Genomic DNA, 14,004 nt, shown 5'->3' on the forward strand with positions numbered 1-14,004 from the left:
AGCGGGAGCGGAGGAGTATTTGCGCGAGAAGCCCTGATTTTGTACATTACAACGTCAGTGTTCTTGTGCAAAATCTTGCCAATGTAGACACAGCCTAAGGGATGTTTAAAGCACAAAGATGCTGTGACTGGAATTGAAATGTCAAGGCATTGCAGGGGGTTTGGGCATTTTGGGGGGAGCCAGAAACAAACAGCTGAAATTGACTCAAACGTGCAAAATATCCTCTGTTGACGTGAATTTTTTTGGTGACATTTTTGCCCAGTTCAAACTGTGACTCTGAGGGGCCCGGCTCCGGCCTTCTCCTGAGTTCCACCAAGGAAGTGGGGGGACTGGGAACCTGGACTCGGGTTCTCTCCCTGGCTCTGGAAGGGGGCAGTCATAAAGCCTCCCTAGACCCTACACTGAGCCAGACTCCTGAGCGTACAGAAGGGGGGGACATGAAACACCAATCCAGGGGACTGGAGAAGCACTGCCCCCTGCTGGTGGACATGTATTACTGCAGGCTTAACATGTTCAGGTCACTTCAGTGACCTACGACCCCGGAGCGCTCACCAAGCGCTGAGATGCAGCCAGCTCTGGGGAGGGGCAGCTGGCAACATTGCACAAGGAGGGACTTCCAGGCACTGAGATGCAGCCAGCTCTGGGGAGGGGTGAGTGGGGAAGAGTCTTTGCACACAGCCAATGAGACACAAATCAAGCCTTTCCCGCCAGGGACGTCATTAAAAGTGCTTTATTTGTCATTTTTATTACAAAATACAAGTCAGGCCACGTTACATTCAATCGCCAAGGCAACTGGGACACGTCATTCCACATTGCAGCTCAGAGGTTAAGAATTAAAACAGAGAGCTGGGGCAAGCACCCAGGAGTCTTGGCTCCCAGCCCCCCTGCTCTACCCACCAGACTCCACTCCCCTCCCAGAGGGAAGGCAGAAGCTAGGAGCCCAGACCCTCCTCTTGTTTAAAGGGGAGAGCAAAAAATCGGACTCACGCTGCAATCACTCAGTCGCAGCTGGGCAAGGTCACCCCCCACCCACACAGAGGCAGGGTACAAGAGGCTGTTGTGGGCCTGGGAAGAGAGGGGCAGCCAAGGTCTGGGGGTGAGATCCCCCACTTGGTGCAACTCAGGCAGTGTGAAAACCGTGCTAAGGCTGGGGGCTGATGGGGAGGTGATGGAGGAGAGGGGCGAAGGGCAGCAGTGGAGCAGGGGTTGATGGGAGTGGGGGGCAGAGCAAAAGTGCCAGGTGCTGATGGGGGTACCGGTATATCTGCTGCCTCCTTTAGGGGCGAGGAGTCGGGGGTGCACAGGAAATGGCACAAACGAGACAGGAAGTGGGCGCAGAGGGGGGGCAATTGTGTAGACAGCCGGCCTGTCGGGGACAAGGTGACGTCGGTGAAGAGGTGCCGTTGCCCAGAGCTGGACCATGTAGGATTGCACCCCCCTGCCACAAAAGGCCGGGGGATGGGAGGGCTCTCTTGAAGGGGGGGCGGACTTGAATGGGATCATGATTAACACTGAGCCCCATGGGGCTAAGGCACACGAGACATGGGGAGGCAGCCTCCGCCCAGAGCTGGGGACGGAACCCAGGAGTCCTGGCTCACTGGGGGAGGGGGGCAGGGTGCCCACCCCCGAAAAGCCACCCTGCTGCTTTGGCACTTACCTCCCTGGCAGTGTGAACAGAGACGGACCCCACCCTGCCCCGGGAGGGGCCTCCTGCCAAGCAACGGTGGGGCACGGTCTGTGGGGAAATCCACCCTCCCACCTCCACAGCACATATTGACCCATGGGTGCCCTGATACCCTCACTGGGGCCTGGAGTCCCCCACACCAAGGAGGGAAGTTGGGGAGGGCAGCAGGCACACAGGAAGTGACACCAAATGAGACAGGAAGTGGGCAGAGCCACCTGGCACAGAGACGAGAAACGGCAAGAGGTGCACAGGAAGTGGGACCTAATGAGACAGGAAGTGAGCCTGGACAAGGAGGCAGGGCATGGATCATATTCCGGAGCGCAGACCCGCCTGGGACAGGAAGCAGATGCCAGAGGGGAGGAGCCAGCACACAAAAAAGGAAGTTGGCGTTGGCAAAGCAGGAAGTAAAGGCTGCGAACAGGAAGCGGCATCCACAGGAAGCCGATTTTCCCAAAACAGGAAGTAGATACTGTTAGGAAAGGTGGCGAGACAGGAAGTGGGCGTGGCCGGGTAGGGCGGGCTTACAGTAAGAGGACTTGCTCAGTGCGTGAAGTTAATGCTGATGTGAGGGGGGCTCTGCCAGGATGTGGCCTTGTCCCCAACAGGAAGAGGAAGGGGAGGGGCAAAGCCACAGAAAGTGACATGGAGGATGAACCATCTGACAGATGCCACAAACGTACAGAGCTCAGAAAACCAGAGGCCCGTCAGGGTGGATCTCACCCCTACCCCGAGGGCGACATGCGAGGAGTCCACAGAAGCCATCCCGGACAGGAGGAGGATGGGGCTGGCAAGACTCCGGCTTGTGCTTACAGGCCGGGATTTGAACCCGGCGCATCGCTCCGGCCGTCAGTGCAGAAGCCTCCCAGCAGGGGGCCGCGGTTCCGCTGGAAAACGGGGCCGTGTTCGTGAATCCTGCAAGGCGGGGAACACGGCCACGGTTCGAAACAAGCAGGCCCATCCAAGCCGGCACCCCCCGTCTACACCAGTGGGGCACGCTGAGGGGTGGCTGTGCCCCGGGGTGCTTACCAGCAGGCCCAGCCCTGCAGCGGGGGGAGGGGAAGCCAGAGGCAGGTCTAGCCCGTGGCGATGGCCACGCCGATGATGACGATGACGATGACGACGGTGACCGAGAGGCAGATGGCGATCATTAACTTCTTCTGCCGAGCCCCACACACAAGAGGAAAGGGTTAGCGGGTGGGGACTGCACCCAGGTCTCTTGGCTTCCCACCTCCCGCTGCCTACCCACTAGGCCCCGCTTCCCTCCCACCGCCTGGAGTCCTGGCTCCCAGCACCACCGGCTCTAACCCATTAGCTCCCACTCCCCTTCCAGAGCCAGTGAAAGACCCGGGCGTCCCGGCTCCCAGTCCACAAACAGCAGGACAGAAAGTGGAATGTGGGTCCTTTCTCCTCGGGGAGGGGGGCGCTGGTTCTGATCCAGCTCCTAAACCGGGGGGGACTGGTTTGCTCGGTGGAGCGGGAAGGGAAAGCCGGGGGACTCACTTTGCGGGCTTTCTGCTGGTTCTCCCTGGCCTTGATGAGATGGTCCTGTCCCTTCTTGACATAGTCCTCCGAGTCCAGGATGTTCTTCTCGATCCGGTCGATCATCTCCCCCTACAGCCCAGAGGAGGGGGGGGGAGGAGACGTCAGCCGGCCCAGCTTGTGGGGCGGGGGAACGGGGAGCAAGGCGGAGATCAGGTGGCAGAGCTGCAACGAAGGGGAGGGCGGACGGGGCGGCTCCGGGAGGAATAGGGAGACAGGAAGCCGCACTTCCCAAAACAAGAAGTGGCCCGGGGGGGGGGCAGGGCTCACAGGAAGTTGTACCCTGGTGGGCAGGAGGAAGTGGCGGCTGGCAGGAGAGGGGCCAGCAAGCTGCCCCCCGGGAGGGCCTGGCCCCTACCTGCAGCTCCACCTCCGTGGCGAGGTAGGTGAACATTTCGTGCAGCTCCTGGATGCTGCGCTCCAGCTTGAGGATCTCGCCGTGCCGGGTTTCGATCTCGTTCAGCGCCTGCTTGGTCACACGCGTGTCCTTCATGATCTGCGGAGGGAGGGACGGGGTCAATACCCCAGCCTGGCCAGACCCTGCCCCCTCGCCCCCCGGCACTCACGTTACAGACGAACACCTCCGTCTGCCCGCTCTCCAGCATCTGCTCCAGCTCCTCGTCCGACACCACCCCGCCGCCGGCTGCCGAGAGAGCGAGGGACCGAGTCAGCTCCCTTCGCTACCCACTAGGCCCCGCTGCCCTCCCAGGGCTGGGACAAAACCCAGAAGTCCTGGCTCCCAGCTGGCCCTGTTCGAAGCAGTGGCAGGCTGAGAGATGCTCTGCCAGCCTGCAGGAGGGGCTCCATCAGCCGGCAGCAGCAGTAGGCAGTTAGCCCCGAGCGATGAGCCACTAAATGGGCACGATCGCTCTCCTGGTTACATCCCGGGGCCCGCCCTGGACAGGCAGCTCCCTCCGGGGCAGGACTGTCTGGCCCAGTCGGAGGGGCAGGGCCACGGGGGGCGAGGGGAAAGTCCCGGCACTCACTGATCTGCAGCTGGCGGTGGATCCGCTCCACGTTGCGGTCCCGGTACTGCGACTGGGAGCTGTTACACTTGTTGATCAGCTCCAGGAACTGCTGGGACAGGATGCCGTGCTGGGAATGGGCAGGAGGGGGTTAATCACGGCTTCTGGGCCCAGCCCCACCCCCGCCGCCCTCTCCCCAAGCCCTCACCTGGGTTCTCTTCATGCGGGTGTTGATGGCGTTTCTGTTCTCGTCCTCGCCCTTCTTGGGCTCAATGGCTGGGGAGAGACGGGAGTTGACGGAGAGGACCCAGGAGTCTGGGCTCTCGGCCCCGCCCCTGCACATCCAAGCCCCGCCCCTGCACACCCAAGCCCCGCCCCTGCACACCCAAGCCCTGGGGCTCCCAGATCCCACCCAGTCTCACGCTCACTTTTGAGGCGGCTCCGAACGTCTTTGGCCAAGTCCTTGATCTCCTCACGCAGCCTCTGCAGGTCTTGCTTCATGCCTGGGGCAGATTGGAGGGTGGGGGGTATCAGATGCCAGCTGAGCCCCCCCCCCCCACACACACTGCCAGGGACAACCCCAACTCCCCAAGCCGAGACCCAGCCACCCCAAGGGGCATTTCAACAGACTCCTTCCCAAGAACGATATAGACAAAGCCCCAGCCCCCCAAAGAGACACCCTTTGTCTGCCCCACACATTCCCCCCCTGCAAACTGTTCCCCCTGAAACCAACCCACACGTTCCCCCCATGCCAACTCTCCCTCCTTCCAGGCCTTCCCCACACACTGCCCCATCCCCCCTCCCCGAATCCCTGACCGCCCCATACCCCACGCCCCATCTCCCCTCATGATCCCCTCCTACAAGTTACCCCACACACCCTCTCCCAGCCCACCCCCACCCCACTGTGCCCCACATCCCATCCACTCAGTGCCCTAAACGCCCCACCTCACCCCCCAGCATCCTAACCTTCCCCCACACTTCTGCCTGAGACCCCTCCCTTCTCAGCGCTGCCCCCTGCTTCTCCCTGGGACCCCCCAGCCCTCCATATTCCTCCTCCCCCTGCAGGGAACGCACAAGCCCCGCCCCAACCTAACCCTGCCGGGGGCCACAGAATCTGACGCAAGCCATGGCGGGGGGGAATGTTACTGCCGGAGTGATTCCTGCCCCCCAGCCCCCCAGCTTACTGTCCTCCGGCAGTGGGGTGGCCAGAATCGTGGTCTGATGCTTTTCCAGCTCTTTCACCTTCTCCTCCAGGGCCTTCAGGGCCTCGCGGATCCCCCGCGTCTGCAGGAGCGGAAACCAGACGGGATGCAACAGAGCAGAGCCAGCGCCCCCTACAGGGGAAAGGGCCTGCGCCCCCTCCCCCCGCCTGCCATCCCCCCCCCCCCGCCTGCCATCCCCCCCCCCCGCCGCCCCCCCCCCCCCGCGGCTGACGCCCTGCGGAGGCCGTTACCGTCTTGAAGAAGTCGTCCAGCGGCTCCCCTTCATCCTTGTACTTGGCGGATCCCGGCTTCACCATCAGAGCCACCTGCTCAGCCCCCTCGTCCTCGGAGCTCCTGTCATCCTGGGGAGACACGGGGGTCAGGCGCTGCACAGTGCCCCACACTCTCCACCCTCCCCCACGCCAGTGCCGCCGCCCCCTTGCACTCGACCCAGTGGGACTCAGGTTTTCTGCCCCCCTCTGCCGCAGACGCTCTGTGATCAGACACCCGGCTGCACGTCTGGCCCTCGGTTTCCCTGCCTTTGCCTGTCTGGTGGGGACGGTCTCTCCCTGCACCCACGCAGCGCCCAGAGCGACACGGTTTGGGATGGGGGGTCTGTGCAGCGCCAGGCACGACAGGGCATCTCCGGGGCTCAGTGAGACCTCGGGGCGGAGGGGGGAGGCAGCTCCCACCGGACCCCAATCCCATGGAGACATTAACCCTTCGCCCGCTGCCCATACGTCGCCCAATGCCGGGCCGTGCAGGAGGCCAGATACCTCGAGGGGCACAGTTGGGGGAGGGCAGAACAGAGGGACGATCGCTGGAAAAGAGCAGTTGGGGGAGGGAAACAGCCGGGGGGGGGGCACACGCTGGGGAGAACAACCTGGAAGAGAGTGAGAGGGGAGCAGAGGAGGGAGGGAGCTCCCTGGGGGGAACGGCCCGGGGGGGGGCAGAGGAGGGAGGGGGCTCCCTGGGGGGAACGGCCCGGGGGGGGGCAGAGGAGGGAGGGGGCTCCCTGGGGGGAACGGCCGGGGGGGGGGGCAGAGGAGGGAGGGGGCTCCCTGGGGGGGAAATGGCCCGGGGGGGGGCAGAGGAGGGAGGGGGCTCCCTGGGGGGAACGGCCGGGGGGGGGGGCAGAGGAGGGAGGGGGCTGCCTGGGGGGAACGGCCGGGGGGGGGGGCAGAGGAGGGAGGGGGCTCCCTGGGGGGAACGGCCGGGGGGAGCAGAGGAGGGAGGGGGCTCCCTGGGGGGGGGACAGGCCGGGGGGGAGCAGAGGAGGGAGGGGGCTCCCTGGGGGGGAAATGGCCCGGGGGGGGGCAGAGGAGGGAGGGGGCTGCCTGGGGGGAACGGCCGGGGGGGGGGGCAGAGGAGGGAGGGGGCTCCCTGGGGGGAACGGCCGGGGGGGGGGGCAGAGGAGGGAGGGGGCTCCCTGGGGGGAACGGCCGGGGGGGAGCAGAGGAGGGAGGGGGCTCCCTGGGGGGAACGGCCGGGGGGAGCAGAGGAGGGAGGGGGCTCCCTGGGGGGAACGGCCGGGGGGGGAGCAGAGGAGGGAGGGGGCTCCCTGGGGGGAACGGCCGGGGGGGAGCAGAGGAGGGAGGGGGCTCCCTGGGGGGAACGGCCGGGGGGGAGCAGAGGAGGGAGGGGGCTCCCTGGGGGGAACGGCCGGGGGGGAGCAGAGGAGGGAGGGGGCTCCCTGGGGGGAACGGCCGGGGGGGAGCAGAGGAGGGAGGGGGCTGCCTGGGGGGGGAACGGCCGGGGGGGGAGCAGAGGAGGGAGGGGGCTCCCTGGGGGGAACGGCCGGGGGGGGAGCAGAGGAGGGAGGGGGCTGCCTGGGGGGAACGGCCGGGGGGGGAGCAGAGGAGGGAGGGGGCTCCCTGGGGGGAACGGCCGGGGGGGAGCAGAGGAGGGAGGGGGCTCCCTGGGGGGAACGGCCGGGGGGGGAGCAGAGGAGGGAGGGGGCTCCCTGGGGGGAACGGCCGGGGGGGGAGCAGAGGAGGGAGGGGGCTGCCTGGGGGGAACGGCCGGGGGGAGCAGAGGAGGGAGGGGGCTGCCTGGGGGGAACGGCCGGGGGGGGAGCAGAGGAGGGAGGGGGCTGCCTGGGGGGAACGGCCGGGGGGGGAGCAGAGGAGGGAGGGGGCTGCCTGGGGGGAACGGCCGGGGGGGGAGCAGAGGAGGGAGGGGGCTCCCTGGGGGGGGAGGGGGGAACGGCCGGGGGGGAGCAGAGGAGGGAGGGGGCTCCCTGGGGGGAACGGCCGGGGGGGAGCAGAGGAGGGAGGGGGCTGCCTGGGGGGAACGGCCGGGGGGGGAGCAGAGGAGGGAGGGGGCTGCCTGGGGGGAACGGCCGGGGGGGGAGCAGAGGAGGGAGGGGGCTGCCTGGGGGGAACGGCCGGGGGGGGAGCAGAGGAGGGAGGGGGCTCCCTGGGGGGAACGGCCGGGGGGGGAGCAGAGGAGGGAGGGGGCTCCCTGGGGGGAACGGCCGGGGGGGAGCAGAGGAGGGAGGGGGCTGCCTGGGGGGAACGGCCGGGGGGGGGGCAGAGGAGGGAGGGGGCTCCCTGGGGGGAACGGCCGGGGGGGGAGCAGAGGAGGGAGGGGGCTCCCTGGGGGGAACGGCCGGGGGGGGGGCAGAGGAGGGAGGGGGCTCCCTGGGGGGAACGGCCGGGGGGGGGGCAGAGGAGGGAGGGGGCTCCCTGGGGGGAACGGCCGGGGGGGAGCAGAGGAGGGAGGGGGCTCCCTGGGGGGAACGGCCGGGGGGGGAGCAGAGGAGGGAGGGGGCTCCCTGGGGGGAACGGCCGGGGGGGGGAGCAGAGGAGGGAGGGGGCTGCCTGGGGGGAACGGCCGGGGGGGGGAGCAGAGGAGGGAGGGGGCTGCCTGGGGGGAACGGCCGGGGGGGGGAGCAGAGGAGGGAGGGGGCTGCCTGGGGGGAACGGCCGGGGGGGGGGCAGAGGAGGGAGGGGGCTGGGGGGGGCCTGGGGGCAGAGGGAGGGGGCCGGGGGGGGAGCAGAGGAGGGAGGGGGCTCCCTGGGGGGAACGGCCGGAGGGGGGGGCAGAGGAGGGAGGGGGCTCCCTGGGGGGAACGGCCGGGGGGGGGGCAGAGGAGGGAGGGGGCTGCCTGGGGGGAACGGCCGGGGGGAGGGCAGAGGAGGGAGGGGGCTGCCTGGGGGGAACGGCCGGGGGGGGGAGCAGAGGAGGGAGGGGGCTCCCTGGGGGGAACGGCCGGGGGGGGAGCAGAGGAGGGAGGGGGCTCCCTGGGGGGAACGGCCGGGGGGGGGGCAGAGGAGGGAGGGGGCTCCCTGGGGGGAACGGCCGGAGGGGGGGGCAGAGGAGGGAGGGGGCTCCCTGGGGGGAACGGCCGGGGGGGGAGCAGAGGAGGGAGGGGGCTCCCTGGGGGGAACGGCCGGGGGGGAGCAGAGGAGGGAGGGGGCTCCCTGGGGGGAACGGCCGGGGGGGGGGCAGAGGAGGGAGGGGGCTCCCTGGGGGGAACGGCCGGGGGGGGAGCAGAGGAGGGAGGGGGCTCCCTGGGGGGAACGGCCGGGGGGGGAGCAGAGGAGGGAGGGGGCTCCCTGGGGGGAACGGCCGGGGGGGGGAGCAGAGGAGGGAGGGGGCTCCCTGGGGGGAACGGCCGGGGGGGGAGCAGAGGAGGGAGGGGGCTCCCTGGGGGGAACGGCCGGGGGGGGGAGCAGAGGAGGGAGGGGGCTCCCTGGGGGGAACGGCCGGGGGGACTCTCACCTCCGGTCGGAATTCCTGCGTTCGATCCCTCATGGTCTCTTCCAGCCGCAGTCACCCCTCTCCCCACGTCCGAGATGGAACCTCCCCAGCGCGCTCTGCGCATGTGCGTGGTTCCCCAGCGAGCGGGACCGGAAGAACGGGTGTGCCTCCCGGACGTAGCTCCGCCCCGAGCGGACGTTGCCCCCTTATCGTGTCTGGCGCGAGCACTGCGGGGCGACTGGAAGATCGGAAGTCGAGGGAAGCTCCACAACCGGAAGGTGTGTCGCCCCGACAGGAAATCTCCCCATGCCGAGGATTCTCCCTCCCCGGAAGTGGCTCTGCCCCGACCGGAAGTTGTGCCTTAGACACAGAAAGTCACCCTGCCCGTAGCTCTTCTTACTGGGGTGTCCACTTGAAGGACACCATAGAGCTCCGGGGGCGGACAGACAGTCCTTTGACCTCTGGTCCTCCCAGCTCTGTCCGCCCAGCCTCCCTGCCACTGATCGGGCCCCAACATTGTAGTTGGGACCCACCCACCCCATAGTGACAATCGCAGGGAGACTGACCATAGAGTTGACCAAGTCAAGAGAGACCAGAGTGTCACCCTGTCAACTCTATGGGGAGGGGCTGCCTGGTGTGTTTGTGGATGGGGGATGTAGCGAACGGGTCGGAGCCTTTCTCCTCAAAGTGGCACGTGGAGAGGCCCCTGCGCGGAAACGGGAATGATACCCGGCCAGTTCCCCCGGCCCCAGACCAAGGCTGCTGCCCCAATTTGTGAAGTGGCCTAGTGGGTTTCACGCTAGATTTAGACTCAGGAAAGCAGGCTTCCAGGCCTAGTTCTGCCACTGGCCTTTATTAGCTGGGGCAAGTCACTTCCCCTCCCTGTGCTTTCTGTGAAATGGGGGCCATGATACTAATCTTCTAGAGTGGGGCGATGTGGGGCTGGTCTAGGAAAGCCCACTTGTCTCCCAACACTGACCCGAGGGTCAATATTGCACACACCCCAGGAGTTGATGCACAGTATCAGACATATCACAGTTAGGGTTGTCGATTTTCCAGATCCAACAGATCTGACACCATTGCCACATATGGCATCCGGTCAAGAAAGTTTGCAACCCTAATGATGATAGCACTTTGAGATTCATGATCCACCAAAGGTTACACAGGGGGTCAATGGGAAAGCTGAGGATAAAACCCAGGAATTCTGACCCAAGTTCCAGTGCATTCAATACAGGATCTATGAAAGCTCCCTTACGGCTGCTGGCTGGAGGTTCAGCCTGAATCCACACCAAGTGCCAAATCCACAAGTCCAACCTGCCCTTTCATGTCGGGAGGTAATTCCCAGATTACTGCTTTTGGTAGCAGGGCATTGGCTGCTGCGGGTCTCCTTTCTGTGACCGAACGCCCATGCTGCTTGCTTGGCATTTCCTCTGCCTGTCTCTGCGCACAATGAGCCAGGGCTAGAAATCATCTGGGCAGTAACCGGACTGAATTAATTCATCCAGCCAAGACCAAACAGCAAAGCCAAAGGGACAAACCAAGGCACAATCCTCAGTCCCAACCTGCAGCCTCCTCCTATCCCAGCCTCACACTCAGCTGGTGGCCCTCCATCCCTGCAGCCTCCCAACTCCCTGCCATACAGACCCTTGCATTCCTAACACTGAGCTAGGTCTGTCCGTGCCCTTTAACTTCAAACCACAGGCCCCAATCAAACCTGGCTGCAAACCCACCATGCTCACTTGGGACTCCCTCCTAAACCACTAGCTTAACCCCACTTCCAAAGGGTGAAAGCCAAGTGAGTCAGCCCCAATTTGGTTCCTCCTCTTTGGAGCCCAAGCTCTGGCCCCCCCATGCTGACTCACCTCTTGCGTGACCATAAACTAGCTGTCTTGATCAGCTGACACAGTCCAGTGTGACTCAGATGTCACACATGCAGTTTCCAGTAAAAAACAGGCAGTTGAGAGAAACCACCAGATAAAGCCAAGGTAGCATCATGGAACGTGCCCAAAGTCAGCGTCCCAGGTGTCCCAGGCAGTGGCACAGACACACCGGGAAAGACAGACCCTGCCCCGAAGAGTTCACCAGCTCAGGCCATGGCTACACTAGTACGTAGCTCAGCCAAACTGCCACCGCTCAGCGGTGTGACGACACACCCCACTAGGTAACACAAGCTTCCTTGGCATGACCACCAGTGTACCCAGTGCTAGGTCAATGGGACACGCTGTCCCGCCAGAAGAGCCGGTTGGGTTGCGTGGACAGGAGAGCTCTCTCCCGTCGGCCTGAAGCAGCTACCCACTGCTCTGCGGCCGTCAGGTTGGGAGTCGGGAGAGGCCTTAGTGCAGCACAAGGCACAACATGAGTATCCTTCCATAACGACAAATAGACGTCCTCCAAACCTAGCTGTCTATCTCAACGTGCTACATACAGTCCGTGCTCCCACCCATCCCTGCTAAAGCCTGTGTCTCCTCTGCCTGTCCTGGCTACACCCCTCCCTCCTTCCACCCATCCCAGCTACACTGTCCTTCCCCACAACCGCCCCAGCTACAGCCCATCCATTCTCCCGCCATCCCATATATGGCCCGTCCCTCCCGCTCAGCCCATCCCCCTCCCATCCATCCTGGCTACACCTGTCCCAGCCTTAGGCCATCCTCCCCTCTCCCGCCCATCCTGGCTACTGCCCCTCCTTCCTCTCACCCATCCCAGCTACAGTCCTCCCTCCTCCCACCCATCTGGGTTACAGCCTGTCCCTCCTCCTGCCCATCCCTGCTATAGCCCGCCTACTCCATCCCTGTTATAGCCCGCCTACTCCATCCCTGCTATAGCCCGCCTACTCCATCCCTGCTATAACCCGCCTACTCCATCCCTGCTCTAGCCCACCTACTCCATCCCTGCTCTAGCCCGCCTACTCCATCCCTGCTATAGCCCGCCTACTCCATCCCTGCTATAGCCCGCCTACTCCATCCCTGCTATAGCCCGCCTACTCCATCCCTGTTATAGCCTGCCTACTCCATCCCTGCTATAGCCCGCCTACTCCAGCCCTGCTATAGCCCGCCTACTCCAGCCCTGTTATAGCCCGCCTACTCCATCCCTGCTATAGCCCGCCTACTCCATCCCTGTTATAGCCCGCCTACTCCATCCCTGCTATAGCCCGCCTACTCCAGCCCTGCTCTAGCCCGCCTACTCCATCCCTGCTATAGCCCGCCTACTCCATCCCTGCTATAGCCCGCCTACTCCATCCCTGCTATAGCCCGCCTACTCCATCCCTGTTATAGCCCGCCTACTCCATCCCTGCTATAGCCCGCCTACTCCATCCCTGTTATAGCCCGCCTACTCCATCCCTGCTATAGCCCGCCTGCTCCATCCCTGCTATAGCCCGCCTGCTCCATCCCTGCTATAGCCCGCCTACTCCATCCCTGTTATAGCCCGCCTGCTCCATCCCTGCTATAGCCATCTCTTCATCCATCCATGTTTCTTAGGTGCAACCACGCTGTTCGCCCTCGCTCCACGCTTTCAGGGTATAGGAATCCAGCCATCCAACTCTAGACAGCCAAGCTCCCTCCCTTCCTTTCTCCCTCCTTCCTTCTTCCTCCCTCCCTCTATTCCTCTTTCCTCCCTCCCTCTCTTCTTCCTTCCTCCCTCCGGGTATGTCTACACTACCCCGCTAGTTCGAACTAGCAGGGTAATGTATGCATACCGAACTTGCTAATGAAGCCCGGGATTTGAATTTCCCGGGCTTCATTAGCATAAAGCCGGCGCCGCCATTTTTAAAAGCCGGCTAGTGCGAACCCCGTGCCGCGCGGCTACACGTGGCACGGGCCAGATAGTTTGAACTACGTAGCCATTCCGAACTATCTGTACACTCGTTCCCTGTTCAATCCCGGGCTTCATTAGCAAGTTCGGTATGCATACATTACCCCGCTAGTTCGAACTATCGGGGTAGTGTAGACATACCCTCCCTCTATTCCTTTCCTCCCTCCCTCTTTCCTCCCTCTCTCTCTTCTTCCTTCCTTCCTCCCTCCCTTCCTCCCTCTATTCCTCTTTCCTCCCTCCCTTTTTCCTTCCTCCCTCCCTTCCTCCTTCCTTCCCTCCCTCTTTCCTCCCTCCCTCTTTCCTCCCTCCTTCCTTCCTTTCCTCCCTCCCTCTCCTCCTCCTTCCTTCCCTCCCTCCCTCCCTTTTTCCTTCCTCCCTCTCTTCCTCCCTCCCTCTCTTCCTCCTTCCTCCCTCCCTCCTTCCCACCCCCCATCCAAGCCCTCAAGGCAGCTCTGTCTCTGTAACCTCCAGCTTTGTGAAAATCAGTGGGTGCCATGGCTCTAACCAGGGGTGGGCAAAAGGGCCTGTGCAGGGCGGGAGGAGAGGTGATGCACGCCCCCGCCCCCAAGCCCTGATTGGCCTGGGCGTGGGAGAGCACGCGAAGCCTCTTCCCACTCTGCCAGGGGCATGAGTGCCTAGTGGGAAGGGGGGGGCAAAGGGGCTCCCCCACCCCCAGACCTATCATGGTCTGTAGGTGGAGTAGCCCAGAAGCATCCTGGCCCCGCCCCTTCTGGTTTAGGCCCCTTCTGGTTTAGGCCCCTTCTGGTTTAGGCCCCGCCCTTTCTGGAGTGGCCTGGGGCCACTTCAAAGATTTTGGAAGTCGCCCTCGGCCAAAAATGATTGCCCATCCCTGCTCTAAATCCTATCAACATTTTGACCCCCACCCCCCGCACTCACCCCCCTCCAATGTTGCCCTCTAAGCCCCCAGCTGGCAGCAGGTGTCTAGGACAGGCTGGCGGGGTGTCAGGAAGCGTTCCCACGGCAGACAGGGTGGCGCCTTGAGCTTATCCCTCAGAGTATGTCTACACTACCCCACTAGTTCGAACGAGCGGGGTAATGTAGGCATACCGCACTTGCAAATGAAGCCTGGGATTTGAAT

General features: G+C 64.3%; 2 protein-coding genes across 2 annotated transcripts in view; one reads left to right on the top strand and one right to left on the bottom strand.

Annotated features, from left to right (window-relative positions):
- Window positions 1-707: 707 nt before the first annotated feature.
- STX4 (syntaxin 4) lies at window positions 708-9,254 on the bottom strand. Its single transcript, XM_089779090.1, has 11 exons — window positions 9,117-9,254; window positions 5,642-5,752; window positions 5,373-5,472; window positions 4,617-4,691; window positions 4,397-4,464; window positions 4,210-4,318; window positions 3,790-3,866; window positions 3,582-3,719; window positions 3,185-3,295; window positions 2,711-2,841; window positions 708-2,596 (listed from the first exon to the last, which is right to left on the bottom strand). Exons 1-10 carry the CDS (start codon window positions 9,147-9,149, stop codon window positions 2,758-2,760), a joined length of 906 nt encoding a protein of 301 aa, XP_089635216.1. The 5' UTR covers window positions 9,150-9,254; the 3' UTR covers window positions 708-2,596; window positions 2,711-2,757.
- STX1B (syntaxin 1B) overlaps window positions 9,253-14,004 on the top strand; it is a 39,038-nt gene continuing 34,286 nt past the window's right edge. Inside the window, exon 1 of the mRNA XM_089779097.1 lies at window positions 9,253-9,373. The gene's annotated coding sequence lies outside the window, so the exon portion shown is untranslated. The remainder of the gene's footprint in view (window positions 9,374-14,004) is intronic.

This window comes from Pelodiscus sinensis, chromosome 5 (genome assembly GCF_052426305.1).
Source record: "Pelodiscus sinensis isolate ZL-2025 chromosome 5, ASM5242630v1, whole genome shotgun sequence".
Taxonomy (NCBI): domain Eukaryota; kingdom Metazoa; phylum Chordata; order Testudines; family Trionychidae; genus Pelodiscus; species Pelodiscus sinensis.